At 38.9% G+C, this 17,151-nt stretch overlaps 1 protein-coding gene and 1 pseudogene across 1 annotated transcript; one reads left to right on the top strand and one right to left on the bottom strand.

Moving 5' to 3' along the window:
* Positions 1 to 5,404: 5,404 nt before the first annotated feature.
* LOC138016151 (uncharacterized) lies at positions 5,405 to 7,487 on the top strand (annotated as a pseudogene).
* A 148-nt stretch (positions 7,488 to 7,635) lies between these two features.
* LOC138047273 (uncharacterized) lies at positions 7,636 to 14,079 on the bottom strand. The gene is made up of 2 exons (XM_068894038.1): positions 12,855 to 14,079; positions 7,636 to 11,775 (listed from the first exon to the last, which is right to left on the bottom strand). Exons 1-2 carry the CDS (start codon positions 13,989 to 13,991, stop codon positions 9,952 to 9,954), a joined length of 2,961 nt encoding a protein of 986 aa, XP_068750139.1. The 5' UTR covers positions 13,992 to 14,079; the 3' UTR covers positions 7,636 to 9,951.
* Between the last annotated feature and the right edge of the window lie 3,072 nt (positions 14,080 to 17,151).

Below are 17,151 nucleotides of genomic sequence, written 5' to 3' on the forward strand. Positions count from 1 at the left end.
AAGACTTATATTTTTTTCATATTTTTTGCCCGGCCCTTCCAACTATTATCAATAGCCTGTACTGACAACCTTTTGACGTTTAGTTAAAAAAAAAAAATACAGGGAAGTTTCTTTTTATTTTTAATCCTTCTTTCTTAATAGAGTCATGGCTACACATATGGTTACTCCAACACCTCTTGTTTTAATCTAAAGTCGCAATTTAGCTTGAACAAGCTTAAGGTCGCCGTCAATTCTGGGGTTTCAACGCGATCACGACCTAGCCAGTCCTTTCCTAAAAGGTCCTGCTGGGCATTTCATGCAGGGGGATACTGCTCGGGTTGTAGATTCGACCAATATCATGTTTGTTCAAGTGTGACGCAAAGCACTCCGCAAGCCAGTGCTCCGCCACCAAACAACATAGTGCCACTTTCTCCAAAGACGGACCAGTCGTTACGAATTCCACACAGCAATCCGGCCACTTCCTTAAGGATAGACAGGCTTGATTTTCTTTTAACCGGATATTCCGGATACCCTGCATGCTGACTCCAAACATTTTCTACTTTGGGGTTTTTCTTTCGGTTTTCGTATTAGTTATGTGGGCGACCTTTGAATCTCGTAATCTAAAAGGCGCTTTCGAGAAACCACACATTGTTTTGGCAAAATTAAACAAATTAAACAAGGAACGTGAGGCCGGTCGTATCGCGGGCCCCTTCACTGTCCCACCTTTCCTAATCTTTCATTGTTCGCCTCAGGCATAAAAGGATCCTTCCGAAATTCGGAATCATACCCTCACGTATCATACCCTCACGGTTCCTCTGCCAATGATTTTATTCCCGTTGATTGTTCTTCGGTCAGATATGCTTCCATAAACGAAGCAATTGCTTTTCTCAAACGGACAAGGGCTGGTTTTTTTTGGCCAAAACGGATGTCAAATCGGCGTTTTGCATAATAACTATCCATCCTAATGAATATAAATTGAGATATGAATTGAGAGAACTTGTATTATTATGATCGCTGTCTTCCCATGGGCTGCTCTTCTTCCTGTGCGATTTTTGAAGCTTTTAATTTAGTACGGCACTGGAGTGGCTGGCTTTGCATCGACTTGGCGCTTCAAGCGTTTTACATACTTTAGACGATTTTCTTTTTATTGCCGACAACGAAGAGAAATGCCAGGCCGAATTGAATAGTTTTCTCAATTTGTGCGAGTATCTCGGGGGTTCCTATAGCAGAGGAAACAAACCGTCGGCCCTCATACCGTTTTACAATTCGCGGGCATTACCCTTTACTCGGTGAAACAGGAAGCCAGATTGCCAAACGACAAATTTCCTATCTATTCCGAAGCTTTGCTACTCCATTTTATTCTGTCCAAGATAAGCCTTATCACGGTTTTGAGCGCCATTTTGACAGGTAGGCAAGGCGTAAATAATTTGTAGTGTTTATATGGGTATCCGGATGTCAAATAATTTTCGTTAAACGCTAGTTCTGAAAAAAATATGAATTGAGAACTGAAGGTACAGGGCAAAAGGCCATACAGACCAAATTTTAGGCACTAACCTTTTACAGAAGATGCCCGGCAGCGTTTTCAATTTTTCCATATATTTGTCTGTAATTTTTTCCAGCGAATTTTCAATAACAATTACAGCCAAATGTACGGAAAAATCGAAAACGCTATTAAGAACTAGCGTTTAACAAAAATTATTTGACATCGGATCCCCATATAAACACTACAAAATGGCGGTCAAACCGTGATGAGGCCTATTGTAGCTCCGTCAACCATTAAATCTTATCTGTCGTCCAACGGATATGTGCACAAGTTGAAAGGTTTGGGTGGTCCTACGAGAGCTTTCATTATTGACAAGTTGTTGACGGCCCTAAGTCGTCTAGGCTAAAGTGACATCCGGCTTCCGATCTCAAGGCCGGTTCTTCATGCGCTCGTAGGTTCACTTCTTTGGCCTTTGATCGTGCTATTTTTTCTGGCATGCTTTGAATAACATTTTAAGGTTTTTTTTTTAGGATCGGTGAGCTGGCTGCCAAGAGCGAGAATTCGGGTGGTTCGGTAGTTCAATTCAGCATGTAGTTCGCATCGCCATCGCAAGGCCAAGGGACGTCACGAAAGAAACAGACGTCTGGTGATCGGTGTATAAATCTTTGGACCCTGACGTCGCGTGATTGATGTTAGGTTAGCAACAGAACGGGAACGTCAGTGGCGACGTCACGCGCAGCAAAACTACCAATGAGAATTTAGAATAGAGAAGAAAAGAGTGGAGTCTACTCTATTCTGAATTCTCATTGGTGTTTTTTCTGCGCGCGCCGTCGCCACTGACGTTCCCGTTCTGTTGCTAAATCAGCCTGTTGTCATCGATAGACGCGCTTTTTGCAGATTTAGAAGCTCTTGCCATTCATCGTGGTACAGATTAGCTATAGGTGTTAGAGTTCCTAAGGCGAGGCCTGTAGCTGTCCTGTAGTCACACCCCTCCTGCTCCATAATAAGGAATGTAATCGCCTCCTCCGCGACGACATTAGAGAGCTTAAGATTCTAGGAAGAGAACGACTACGAGATTTTCTCATAGAACAACAGTGAGCGCGCGCTAACCAGCGTCATTTTAGCGGGAAAAACGTGTAACCGTCGTCATTTTAGTACGAGGTTTTGCAAAAATGTCGTCGTGTCAGAACAAAGCAACAACACGGTAGCGGTTTTTGCATTTTTTGATTCGGAAAAAGGCCCAGGTAACAGCAATAAGAATAACTGAGCAACCTATACTGCTAAAAAGGAGTACGATTAATCGTACGGGATGTACATTCTTAAAGTATTTTCGCTAAAAACTGCCAGTCAAAACTCGTTCTTGTTCTCGTCCTCGTCGTAGAATCTAAAGGTCTCTATTGTTTATATAACTGCAAGAAAGAGAAAGATCTATCTAACAAAACTGATATCTAATATGTTTACATACTTTGATTAATTCTTTTTGAAATTTGTTGTTGTTTTGCGTTTCTTTGTCTCCTAGGCTGTACTTCGCAAGCTTCACGGTTTTTTATTCTTATTGATAACCGATCTCGTCCCGATTTATTGATAGAAGTAGTAGTGGAAAAGATTTCTTAGTTGATTTTCTTTTATCTCTGACGTGCGACACACCCTAAATCCTAGACAGCGATGATCTATTGACTGATTAGTTGGTTCTATTGTCTACATTGAAATCACAAAAAAAGATCACATAACGCAAATCACTCTTCTTATTAAATGTCACACAATGCTACTAAAAATATCTCGACAGATTTACTTATCTCTTGGGGTGTACCGTTCGATGTCAAAAGGGTCTCAGACAAAACAGGATTAGGTTGGGTCCAGTGAATAGTCAGTGGGAAATTACAATAAGTGGTTGTCCATTAGGTCCCCTCTTGTGGAATGGTAGAAGGAAAACCTGCTACAAATGAATGTTCAGAAATATCAATCCATGCTAAGTACTGGGTTCTGGGACTGAGGCAAATAATAGTATAAACCTGCATATAGATGGGACTATTAATATAGAACAATTGAAATCCATCAAATTGTTCGGTGTACTCCTGGACTCTGAACTTACTTTTAGTGAGCATATTAGTTTCGTTTGTGAAAAGGCTACAACAGCCAACTGATAGGAGTTTTAAGACGTCTAAGAAAGCTTATACCTACTCCGGCATGCTAAATTACTACCTTACGAACTGAGCTGCCATCTTGCCTCGCCTGACCTACTGCAGTACCATCTGGCACTTCTGCAGAGCCTCAGACGAACGTAAAGTTGAAAGATTACAGGAGAGAGCCCTGAAAGTAGCATTCAACAATGAATCAGCCTCCTACGTATGACGAGCTGCTGAGTCTGGCTGAACTCCCTTCACTGATCAACAGAAGGCTTCAGGAAATTGCAATCCTCATGTTCAAGGCAAAAAAGAACCTACTCCCAATTCAAATACAAGAACTTTTTACATTGAATGCAAACTGTGATAGGAGATATTATTTAAGAAATTCGGAATTCAAAATGCCTCGTTTTAATACGATTAAATATGGAAAGCATTCGATAAGATACTATGGCCCTTTCCTCTGGTCGAAACTTACAAAAGAATTGCGTACTGAAGATAGTCTGCACAGATCTAAGACTAAAATCAGGAGAACAGACCTGACTGTCATAACTGATGATGGCTGCAGCAATTGTATCCTTTGTAATAGTTAACTTTGAAACTGTATGTCATAAAGGATTTTTTTTTTTTGTAAATAGGTTTTAGCTTTCTTTTTAGTCTCCCTAGCTTTTACTATTTTTAGCATTGTTATCCTACATTATTTTATCTTTGTGTCACCAATTAGTGTATGCACTAGACATTCTCGACACATTAAAAGATCATCATCATCATCATCATCATGCACGGGGGCATATCAATAAATATCCTGCGTGGAAGGCAACCACAGTGGTCTGCAATAACCCATGGAAATTAAATGACATTTACTTGACTTCTTTTGAAATTCAAATCTTAGGGCGCATACCAAAGGTCACCGGGCATTTGGAAAATGAAAGTGACAGGCTTCTTTCGACAGGCTTCTTTCTTTTCGCTAAAACCCCATCACTGCCATGCATACTATATAAAGCAACGGATTTAGCTGGCCATTTCTGATTGATAGAGGAATTCTCTTTACAAATGGTATGGTATGGTCCAACCGGCTTGTTCTGATTAACGGAAAGCGCCCTTATTTTTCAGGATATAGTGTCTTATATACATCTTAACAAAGAAATAAAATTATACCCTGGTTTTAGGGTGGTTGGCTTCGTGAACATCTTGTCCAGGACTTCTCCAACACTTTCTATAAGCTTTTATTACCTCTTACTAACCGAGTTCTAGGTCGGTACTGCAATTAAGTTACGGACCGAGTTATTTCCCCTTGATTTAGGGCCCGCAGGCTTCGCGCTTGGGCCATAAATCAACGGAAAAACCGTGATCCGTAACTTGCAGTACGGACCGAGAAAACGAGGTTAGTAACATATTTATTATATCTAGATCTCTGAGGTTAATCCGGCTCGCGGGCAAGGAAACTAGTCGAAGTCAAGCGGAAGGTTCAACTGCCACAAAGATTGCCGTGTCAAAATCCGAAAAACTAAATCTTCTTGGCTGTTTGAAATAGTTGCTTGCAAGCTTCAAACAGTTTTACAAGTTTATGTAGCAGAAACGACATGAAAAACGTGCTACATAATGTTTTATCGAAAGTTCAAACTTCGCGGGCCGTATACCGGGCCGTATTGTAGAATACGGACCGCTAACTTAGCCAACCTCGTTCCCAGGACCTTTTCCCTTCCCTGGCTTGGGGGTGGGGCGGGAAAAGGCCCTGGGATCGGCTGGTCACGTGATCTCAGAACACCCAAATTTCTTGGGTGTACTAAATTATCATACTTTAAACGGAACTTTCAAGATGGCCGCCTCTTCGAGTAAACCAGACTTTTTGTCAGTGCTTCGTCGAATCGAATTTTCTTTAAATAACGGTAATTTTCCTTCTTTAAATTCAAAACCTCTTCAAATGAAGTGTTTCGAATATATGCTGGAAGGTCAAGATGTCATTGGAGTCCTACCTACTGGATTTGGCAAGTCAATGCTCTTTCACCTTCTACCTCATTTCATTCCTGTGAAGACCACCAAGAACATAGTTATTGTGGTATGTCCATTAAATTCCATCATTGAAGATCAGCTGGAAGTCTTAAAAGCTCGAAGGATAACCGCTGATGTCTTACAGCTTGCTGTATGCGAGAAGGAACCCGCCGATAACTTGTTCGGAAATCAACAAGAACCAAGCGAGCTCGTGGTCAAGGATTCAACGAAGTTTCCTCAAGATGTGGTTAATGGTAACACTTCAATTGTATTCACCCATCCAGAGGCTCTTTTAAGTAAGGAAGGTCGAGAGCTAATGGCAAGCAAAGTCTTCCAGGACAATGTTGTTGCCTGCATTGTTGATGAAGCTCACTGTGTTGAATTATGGTAAGTGCGTAAAATATTCATTCCTTGTTTATTCATGTCATGTTTGTTACAGACTTATCTTGTACCTGTGTCTGAGAAATCTAAATCACAGTTTCGACTACAATTTCGGCAGAAAATTTGCTCTATTCTCTATGTGTTTGAAAACCATGCCAGATTTTTCTCTATGAACTGTATAGTTGACTTCTTCATGTATATTTATTCTGCTTATTGGAACATCATAAATCTTCTCCATGCCATGCTCTTACAACTGAACCACAACTGAACCTGTCAACCATAATAGAAAGATACTACTACATAAGCATGCTTAAACAAAAATGTTTTGAAAACGTATCATTGCACTTGTGTTTGAACTTTAAGATCTGCAGCTCAGGGTTTCCTTTTCCTTTTCAGGGGTGAAGATTTTAGAAAAGACTTCAAAGACCTGTCAGTGTTGAAGGCATTCTTTCCCAGTGTGCCTACCATGGCTCTGACAGCAACAGCACCGCCTCATTTATTGAGAGACTTAAAACAAAGTCTGCGATTGAAAAATGACTGCAAAATTGTAGCACGAAACCCTAACCGAGTGAACATATACCTGGACAAGAAACTGCGTCTGAGTAATCACCATGGGAATGAGAGCTACGACAAAATCCTTGTACCCATTGCCAATGAACTGGCAATTCAAAGAGAAAACTACCCAATGACAATCATTTATTTAAAACTGAAATACTGCGGATATGCTTATGGCTTATTTGAAAGAGTATTGAAAGACAAACAGTGCGTTGGAGAAACATCAGAACCCAGTGCAAGACTGTTTGCACAGTTTCATGCGCCCCAGACGAGTCGCATGAAGAAAGACATAATATCAGAAATAAAGAAAGAACAATCGAGGGTGAGGGTTCTATTTGCAACATCAGCTCTTGGCATGGGGGTTGATGCTCCTTATGTAACCAACATCATTCATATAACTCCACCTAGTAGCCTTGAAGCTTACATGCAAGAAATTGGTCGTGCTGGCCGTACAGGACTTTCATCATGTGCTACCCTTTATTACAACAACTCTGACATTGGAAATAATAAAAAAACATGTGGAAGAATCAATGAAATCATATTGCAGATCAGAAGACACTTGTCAAAGGAAACTCCTCCTTGATTACTTTGGATTCTCCAGTGTTCAACAAAAGAGCTGTTGCTGCATATGCGATGGCAAATTCAAAAGAACTGAAGAGGATCTCCCCCAAGCTATTAGAAACAAGGTCAGATTTCTACCTAACAGTAACCGTGCTATCCTTGAAAGGTTAATCAAGAGTGCAATTTCTGACCATGAGTCCCAAGGGACATCAGAGGCTTCAATGCTATTTGACATTTCTGTAGATAAGGATCTGGCTGCAAAGGTTATTGAGGGAGTGGAATTTGTTGCATCAGAAGCAGACTTGTTGAAATCATTCGGCATATGGGATGAAACCTGTTCTTCTCAAATCTTTTCGCTTATATCTGAACACACTGCTATATGTACAACTGAAATGGACTCGGACAATGATTAGAACATCAACATAATGTGTTCTGTTCACTTATATCTGAGCACACTCCTCACGACATGTTGAACTGAAATGAACTCTGAAGATTAGAACATCAACATAAATTGTAGATACTGTAAACTACTGATTGTGATTTATTCTCTTAAACACAAGACTGATTCAATGATATTTAATTATTTCTGTTGTTAAAATAACACTGATCAGTTTGTCTTTGCTTATATCTGAGCACAACACTGTGTGGAACTGAAATGAACTCTGATGATAATCAAAACATCATCATAAATTGTGAACACTGTGAACAGCTGTAGATATATCTGGATTTACTGTCTTAGTACACACTACTGATATTTAATTATTTCTGTTGTTACCATGACACTGATCATTATCTGAGCACAATAATATGTGTAGAACTGAAATGAGTGCCTCTAATGATCAGAACCTCATCATAAAATATAAATACTGTGAACTACTGTAGAAATATCCTGATTTACTCTCTTAAAACACACCAGTGGTATTTAAAGTGGTACTATGATCAAATTTTTACCCCTTGATTTTTTTAGTGTATCACAGAATTCCATGAAAGAACATAAACGCCATTTACCGTTTGCAAATATCCTCATTAGTTCTGGAGATATTTAAGTTTGAAAACTGGGTAAAATATGCACATGAGATGACTAATGACGTCATACACTCAACCCAATATTATATTGAGTATATAAATAGAGCTAACTTGGCCAATTTACAGCGCAGACCATTGAAACTTGGTAGTCTAATAGTTCTACAGGAAACACACCTATGGCTATAAAAAATTATGTTCCCATGGCAACTCACTCTTTTCCAGTCCCAACCCACTTGATTTCAATATGTTAGTGATTTTCAGCTTGAAAAATGTTAAACAAGGGCACAAAGTCGTGCTAACAAGTTTATATGCTTGCTGGATCATGCATATGAAGTGCTGTTAGCAAATATCAAAATGGAATGCCACGGGTGGCCAGAAAAGCTCACAACAAGGGGGAGGTCTGGAACCCAGTATGATGCCATGGTAACAGAACTGTTAAGCTCATATTGTGAAGAACATTTAGTAGAATCTTACTGCAAAAAATCAAAAATTTCTGATACAAATTGGCTGAGATATCTCTTTTCATCATATTAGAACAAAATTTGGTTGAGTGTATGACATCATCACTTGGCTAATTTGCATATTTTAAAAACTCGAATGTCTCTGGAACGAAAAGAGATACTTGAAAAAAGTAAACAGCATTTTTCTTCTCAAGCAGACTACTTGTTTATGTTTCAAAATGGCTTAGATAGGAAAGATGCGATTTTCGTCAGTACCACTTTAATTATTTCCATGTTTTTGCCATGGCAGGGCTCCAAATTAATACTCGCAAACTCACAAAATGGGAGTGATTTTGACAATCTGCAAGTGAGAAAAATATCCACTAGTAAACGTTTGCAAGTTAGAATCATCCATGTCTTGCAAACATTTGGAAATAATTGGCTAGTGGTCTCACCGGTTTTCTGGAGGAAAACTTCTTACCACTTTGCAAGTAGACTAAAAAGTCAAGGTTGAGCCCTGGTTCCCGTGACACTGATTAGTTTGTCTTCATCGTTTCACACATATATCTGAGCACAATAATATAAATAGGACTAAAATGAACTCTGATGATGATCAGAACATCATTCTAACTTGTAAATACTGTGAAATGCTGTTGATACATCTGGATTTACGCTCTAAGTACACTCTATTGATATTTAATTATTTCTGTTGTTAGCATGACACTGATCAGTATCTGGGCACAATAATATGTGTAGTTACTGAAATGAACTCTGGAGATGATCAGAACATCATCATAACAATTGTAAATACTGTGAGCTGCTGTAGATATATCTGGATTTACTCTTTGAAAACACACTATTGATATTTAATTATTTCTGTTGTTACCATGACACTGATCAGTATCTGAGCTTAGTACTATACAACTGTATGTAGAACTGAAATGAACTCTGATGACGATCAGAACATCATCACAAATTGTAAATACTGTGAACTGCTGTATATATATCTGGATTTACTCTCTGAAAACACACTATTAATATTTCATTTTTTCTGTTGTTACCATGACACTGAACAGTATCTGAGCACAATACTATAATTATGTAGCACTGAAATGAACCCTGGTCATGATCAGAACATCATCATCAAAATTATTGTAAACACTACAAACTTTGGATTACTCTCTTAAAATACACTATTGTTATTGAATTAAATTCTGTTGTTACCATGACATTGATCAGTTCTTTAAACATTTTGTTCTTTTTTGTTTATATCTGTGCTGAATTAACTGAATTGAACTTCGCTGATGATTACAACATCAAAATATCTTAAATTGTAAACACTGAACATTTATTTACTCTCCTAAAACACATTGATTAACTAGGCCTCAGTGATCTTCATTGAAGTGTATGTCTAAGTTGATAATTCTTCCAAGTGTTTGGCTAGCCACTGATGAAAGTCAACAATGTTTAAATACCTTAGAGGAGACCTTTTAATGTCAGGGAAACTGTCGTGAAATCTTGCTGGCATATGATTGAAAGGATTCAATCGCAATAAGTCAGACACCATTTCTTTCTCATCTTTAAGTGAGTCACATGTTGTATGCTGCACAGATGTCTTGTGTATCCCCACAGAAGAGTCAAATTCCTCTACAATCTGATGGATGCCAGTAGTTGCTTTGCAGACCTTGCTGATGGAGTTCAGGGTTTTGTTTGGCCCCTGCCTCTGGACAATGCTTTTACTGCAACGGTTTGAAATTTCTTGGGCCAGGTCGTCTTCAATATTTCTTCCCGCACCACCCCTCCAATTTACAAAAAATCCCCATTTAAACTGCTCAGCCAGGCGTGGAGTTAGCAGGCACTCGATTTGGGCTATACTCACAAACATTTCAATGGCATATTTGCTGTAAGCCCCCATCGACTTGAAAACTGACAGCAAGAGTTTCTGGTTGATGAGATTTCTGCTACCATCTCCCTCTGCTGCAGTGTCCTTCATTTGCATGACAAGAATAGCCAAGAAAATGAAACAAAGGGCATAATTCTTGACATAATCATCCTCATTGCAGCTGTCAGTGACATCTACTTTCTGTAAAAGGAATTTGTCAATGAACTTGCCAAAAGCATCATCAAAGTACTTCTTCTTGTTTTCTAAGGTTTCACGAGCAATGTTTTCTGGGAATTGATGTAATGAGGGCCTTTCCTCAAGGTCTGACATCCCAAAAAATTTCAGGGCAGCAGTTACAATGTAAGCTTTCCCCACACTGAGGAACAACTCTTCGCTCCCTTCATAGGAGTCAAGAACTTTGGAAGGGGTAGCATTCCTTCTGTTGAATTTCTCCCTGAAGTATTTTAAGGTGCCAACTTGATTGACAGATTCTGCTTTGTGAAGAAATGAGTATGAATACTGTAAAAGGGAAGCTTTGGTATGCCATATAACTGGCTTAAAGGGCGAGCAGTGTTCAAAACGATCAGCCGCTGTGTGAGAACCAGACAGCAAATCTTTGGCACCTGCAAATCTCACACGAGTTAGCTGATCACCTGCAAATGCAATCTTCATATCTCTCATTGGGTCATCCTGGGTGTCTTGTGTGTGTGCATTGGTCTGTCCAGGTGCTGCAGGTCCTTCAGGAATTGGTGGATTATCTGTGTGTGGCATTTCATCTAGCAAACCTGCTTGAACATAGATTTCAGCAATCCACTTTTCATAAGTTCTTAAAATGTTAACACAATCATCATACTTTGATTCATTTGCATTGATGATTGGCAGGCTTACTATGGTGGACTTCTCTGACATTTGTAGGCTGTAATCATGAGAAATGTGGTCAGGGATAACAGCTTTCAAGAACTTAAATTTGGAAAAGAACTCAAGAACAATTCGCCCAACAATGATCTTGGCACATTCTGCATATCTTTTCCATTCAGGTACATTTAAAGAAAAATTATGACGTGGGAAATCTTTAATGTTCCCTTTGGGGCTGTCATTGGGTAAGTGATTGAAGTTGATTCTGTTTTCAATCAGGTTACTGGCAAACAAGTGCAGATCATCATTCTGGATTTCCTTTCTCATGTGTCCCTTCAAAATTTTCAGATCCCAGTTGTCACCAGTGCCTCGGAACACACTTCCTTTCTTTACTTTCTGCACTACTACATCTGAAAAATGACCTCCCAAGAGCTTTAGCAGGTTATCCCTTCTCCCAGTCGACAGGCACACACCAAGTTTGTTCAGTCGTTCTTGAAGCTAATACAAGGGGAGCAAAAAACAAGTGTCAAATTCAGCATGCATGCGATTGTAAAGATCACTGACTTATTGCTATATGGACATGAGACTACTACTGGAAAATACAACACAAAATCCATATGAAACTAAGTCCAGGACCCAAGTGGCATATTGTCCATATCCTCTCTAGTGAGGAAATTATTTCTGACTTTCATGGTTACTATTGCAAAAAAGACAACTGATTATATGGTGTGTCAACAACAACTTTTTTTTACTAAAATCGTTTGTAAAATATTGCTTTACCACCCAAAAATGAAACTCATACCTTCACGCCTCTGTGTAAATATGCTATAGATTATATCAGTGATTTTCAATGGCTTCTTCAAATAGAATCTCAACCACAGCCTTCCTAATTATTGACTAATTAACGACATCAAACTACCAAACAATAGCAAAAGTTCTGTCAAGCTTTTTGGGAAAAGAGGATCAACCACAGAATGTATTCAATGTATGAATTAATGACACTACCACACTACAGTAGGAGTAAGGGAGATAATAAAGGAAAACAATGAATGTTTTATACATCATCAGCTTACATATTTTATTACACATAACATGAGAATTTTATTCCATAAAGCTCATTTGTACAAATCTATACGCTTTATTTTCACATGTGAAAAAGACCTATACAGCCAATCAGAATGGCGTACAGCTATTTCACATGTGAAAGTATAACCAATCAGCGATAGCGTAAAGGCGTTTCCATGCCAATCACTCGTGCATCTCGTGCAAATCGTGCAAATCGTGCAAATCGTACTTTGTTATTGAATTAAATTAAATTTGCATTTGGTTCTATTGTTAGTGAGTTTTTGTTTCTAATTCGCGTTCAGAAAACTATTTTAATGAAAATTCTCATGTTATGTGTAATAAAGAGTTTACGACATAGAAAGTGCTTTGTACGGGGTTTTATTCACTCGTTGTTTGTGTCAAAAACCCTCACTCGCTCGTTCCTCGCTCGTTCGGGTTTTTGACACAAACAACTCGTGCATAAAACCCCGTACGCCGCACTTTCTATGAAGTAAACTATTTATATTACTAACCTTTTTGGTACATCCACCTTCAATGACGAGAACTGTATTCACACGTTTCACCAGGTTAAGTTCATGCCACCTCTCGTTCATAAGGATCGAGTACAAAAAACTGTACTTTACTTGAAGCTCAAGCTTTGTTTCTGCGACGGAGTTCTCCTTGAGAGACACTGCGTTCATGACCTCAACAAGAAAAGGGAAGTTCGTCTTCAATTCAAGCCAAACTTTGTTAAAATCAAATTCTTTCATGCTATCATAATCATTTCCATATAATACGGAACCTTGCGAACGCTTGCACAGCTTTGCACACGATGTTTTCAACTCCTCACTAAGGGTTTTCTTGAACTCTTTAACAACACTTGGACAGTGATCTTTCAAGATAGCAGCCAAGACAGTGACATCCTTGTGGCTGACGGCTTGTACAATCATTTTTTGCTGTCTTTCAGTCAGTAACGACTGAGCTTCAACTAATGATAAACAGTCATTGTCTCCTGTTGATTTAGGCCTTAAAACAGTTGTAGCTTGCTGATTCATAGAAGTTATTGTGCAATCATGTCCGGTAGCATCTTGCAGTGTTGCGAAAGACGACTGTTCTACAGACCTCGAAGTATTTCGCGCCGGCTGATTCACAGAAGAGGTTGGGCAGGTATCTCCTGTTGATTTAGGCATTAAAATTGTCGCAGTTTGTGGAGTTGAGAAGGAAAGCTGCTTTCGTGTAGGTGTGATTGGCTTCGACGGCTCATCCACGTGTACAGAGCTTTCGGATGGCATATTCCTTGATAAACGCTTCGACGGCTGAAGCGAAGAAGGTGAAAGCTGTACGCATCGCTTGACAGCATATTCTGCGCTTTGATCCGACAGCGTATTCTCTATGGATTGAGCTCTCTGAATAAACTGTTCCATCTTGTTTACGAATGAAACACAACTCCTACACAAGACCTTTGATCTCGTATCGTCCTCCGAAATTTTTATGCCACAGGTTTTATGGACTTTGGCACACAGATCTTTTCCTGAACCAGCTTTGCTGAATATTCGTAGCATATAGCGACTCTCATGAGAATCACCACAGAGTCGGCAAGCTGGATTTCGAGGAGAAACCTTCGTCGGAGTGGACATACCTTCCGCCATTTTGATTTCGGCATAATGCATAAATTAGCTTTATTTCGCCAAGTTTCGCATGAATTATTTAAAAACGATCAACCAATCAATATAAAGGATTCACTGGCCGATCCCAGGGCCTTTTCCCGCCCCACCCCCAAGCCAGGGAAGGGAAAAGGTCCTGGGAACGAGGTTGTAACTTAGCCAATCACAGCGCGCATACTATCTGAGCGACATAATAAAACTTAAAAAAAATCTATTGACTCCATCTCCACCAGTACCACTGGAAAATTTGAAAATTTCCATAGTATGTAAAAAAAAGATGTAAATAACATGTAAATCTTCAAAAAGATATTGTAAATGAAAATTTACATGATTTTTAGCCATTTGCATGTTTTGAGAAATCCTGTAAAAAACATGTAAATATTTCAGGTGAAAGATGTCAATTATTAAGAACATCATGTAAATTTCTAAAAGCAGGGACAAAAGACCATGTAAATCCAATACACAAACCTGTAAATATCATGTAAATAGACCTTATTCATAAATGGCGGCCAATTTATAATTCTTTTGTCGAAGTGCAAATTAGCCTACCAAGCCTCGATACCATACAGTGAATTGAAAAGAATTCTTGCTCTAAAATGAGGCTTGGTAGGCTAATTTGCACGTGGACAAAAGAATTATAAATGTGACCGCCATTTATGAATAAGGTCTATAGAGTAAAGAATCCCGTGAATATCATGTAAATGGCATAAGGGGGACTGTAAAGGCACCTGCAAATATCATGTAAATCGAATAAGGGAGATTGTAAATATCACGTAAATCGAATGAGGAAGACTGTAAATATCATGTAAATCAAATAAAGGAGACTGTAAATATCATGTAAATTGAATGTACGAGGGTTTAAATGTCATGCAAATTGAATAAAAGAGACTGTAAATATCACGTAATTTGGGTTCCTGGTTTGACTCCCACATGTTCAGTTGCCAAAAGATGTATCAAGGCTTTCTGTGGGTTGTACAAAATCCTCCAAATTCGAAAATTCTTCAGTCATGAGTTAACGCACGCAACTCGTATGCCTTATTTCACATCCATTTGCCTTCTAGGTGCATTTCGTGTACAGTTTAAGTTGGCTCAAACCAGTTTCAACACTTTCAAGACACCTTGTTATTAAAAGGATTGACAAAGCAACACTTAATCATGTAACAGCAATGTTGTGGTACCATGTGAAACATCAATTATTGCTGAACAAGATGCAGTCATTCTTGTAACGTTACCATGGTAACGGGAAAGCCTTGCAAAAACACCCTATTTTCGGCTTTAGTTGCTCATATCTGAAAAACGGACTCGGTGACCCCAATTTTTCATTACACAAAAATAACCAGCAGGCCAAGATGAAACTCTGCAAAGTTAAAAAAAAAAGTATGTGAAGCGGATTCAGAGCTATCTTAAAATTTCAATTATTTAAGGTGGCTCTAAATCGGATCCACAGAATCTTTTTTTTAAACTTTGCAGAAAGTTTCGTTCTGGCATGCTGATTACAAGGTTCAAGAAACGCTCTCAGATCCATAGATCTCAGATCCGTAACGACTTGGACCTAATCAAATGTCGCCTCGCCACAGGGAAACCATCTTTCAGCTTTCGAGGAGCCAAAGCATGGAACGAGCTTCCAAAATCCATTAGACATGCTACGTCGTTAAAAAAATTCAAAAATAATTTAATGAAACTATTCAAGGAACTTTAAGTCTCATTTTTTTTAAAAATTCCAATTGTATATAAATTTATAGCTTTATTTGTTATATTAGTTCATGTTGATTTTCATACCATTTTAGGTAATTCATTTATGACTATTTTTTAAGCTCACATGGGGGGGCTTCAATAATTGTATGTGGTTAGGTGACGGGTTAAGGTGACAGGTTCGAATCCTATGTCCATACACTTGGGTTGTCTTTTAAAAATATATATGTGACCATTTCCCATCATCCATATACATACATACAGCCTTCTAAATTAAAGATAATAGTAAATTCAGCCGGAGCAATTTATGAATTAATAGTAATAGTTAATTCAAGGTAGAGAATGGTTTGCTATAAACAGAACTTCAACATTTGTGGGTTCAGCAAAGCTTACGAGAGGCTTGGTATTCAGTCCCAGGCTGCAGCCGCGGTTGTTACTATGGGTACGGACATGGATAAGTCATTCAGAGACCGATTAGGGCGCAAATGCAAATGCAAATGGTTTCAATATCGTGTTCAACAAAATCGAACGGATGTTGAAGCTAGCAATGATTGGTACCGTTTTTCAGGGCCCTTAAAGTTTGTGTTTTTTCTCTTTCAGAAATGTGTTAAATGACCACCAAAGTGACTCCATGACAGACATTTCCTACCATTATATGAGGCTGTCAAAGGGAAGTCTTGATCACGTTTCACGGAAAATGAAATGGTCGTTTCATACGGACAATACTGAATTGCCATTTCAAGAACTTTTTTTGTTACGCAAACTAGAGTTAAGAGTTAAGAGTTACAACCGTCTTCTATAAAGAAACTCGTCAGAACGGTTGCATTGAGAAGAATCTCACGACCTTCCGGGACTGTTTCCGAGCTAAATGTAGTTTTCACCATGTTGATTGAGCAGCAAAGCTGCCGTCAAGGCTAGCGAGGCCACTTGTCGGAGGCTTACGTTTCAGTGATGCCATCCAGAATGATGTAGTTGTTTACCTTGCACTGCTGAGTTATATTTACAGTCTATTGTTATACAGTCAAAGCTCTCCTTGCGACAACTTTCGTAAGCGACCAGCTTTAGTTACGACCATCGTTGTGAAATCCCGTTTGAATTGCCAGTCAAACTCTGTGATTAAAAGCTCTCGTAAGCGACCGCTCCGGTAGGAGAACGAGGCGACTGTTGGGAATTACCAACTGTTCTTTGTTTTTAAGCTCTCGTAAGCGACCTCTCAAAGGGTCTGATTCATATTAGTCAACACTCTATTAGTCAACACTCTAATAAGATTACACTTCTTGATCCCATTAACAGTAACCCTAATGCATGACATACCTTAATGCGCTAATGGTTTGTTGTTAAAGATCTCAATTACAAGTTCAAGGTGAATTCTGGCCTTATTAGTGGGGTAGATGAGTGGTTCATTTATGATCTAAGTGTTTCATAAACTGCGGTAAGTTTTAGAAAATAAAATGATTATAGAACTTCGTAGTTG

The sequence above is a fragment of the Montipora capricornis genome, chromosome 1 (genome assembly GCF_036669925.1).
Source record: "Montipora capricornis isolate CH-2021 chromosome 1, ASM3666992v2, whole genome shotgun sequence".
Lineage (NCBI taxonomy): Eukaryota > Metazoa > Cnidaria > Anthozoa > Scleractinia > Acroporidae > Montipora > Montipora capricornis.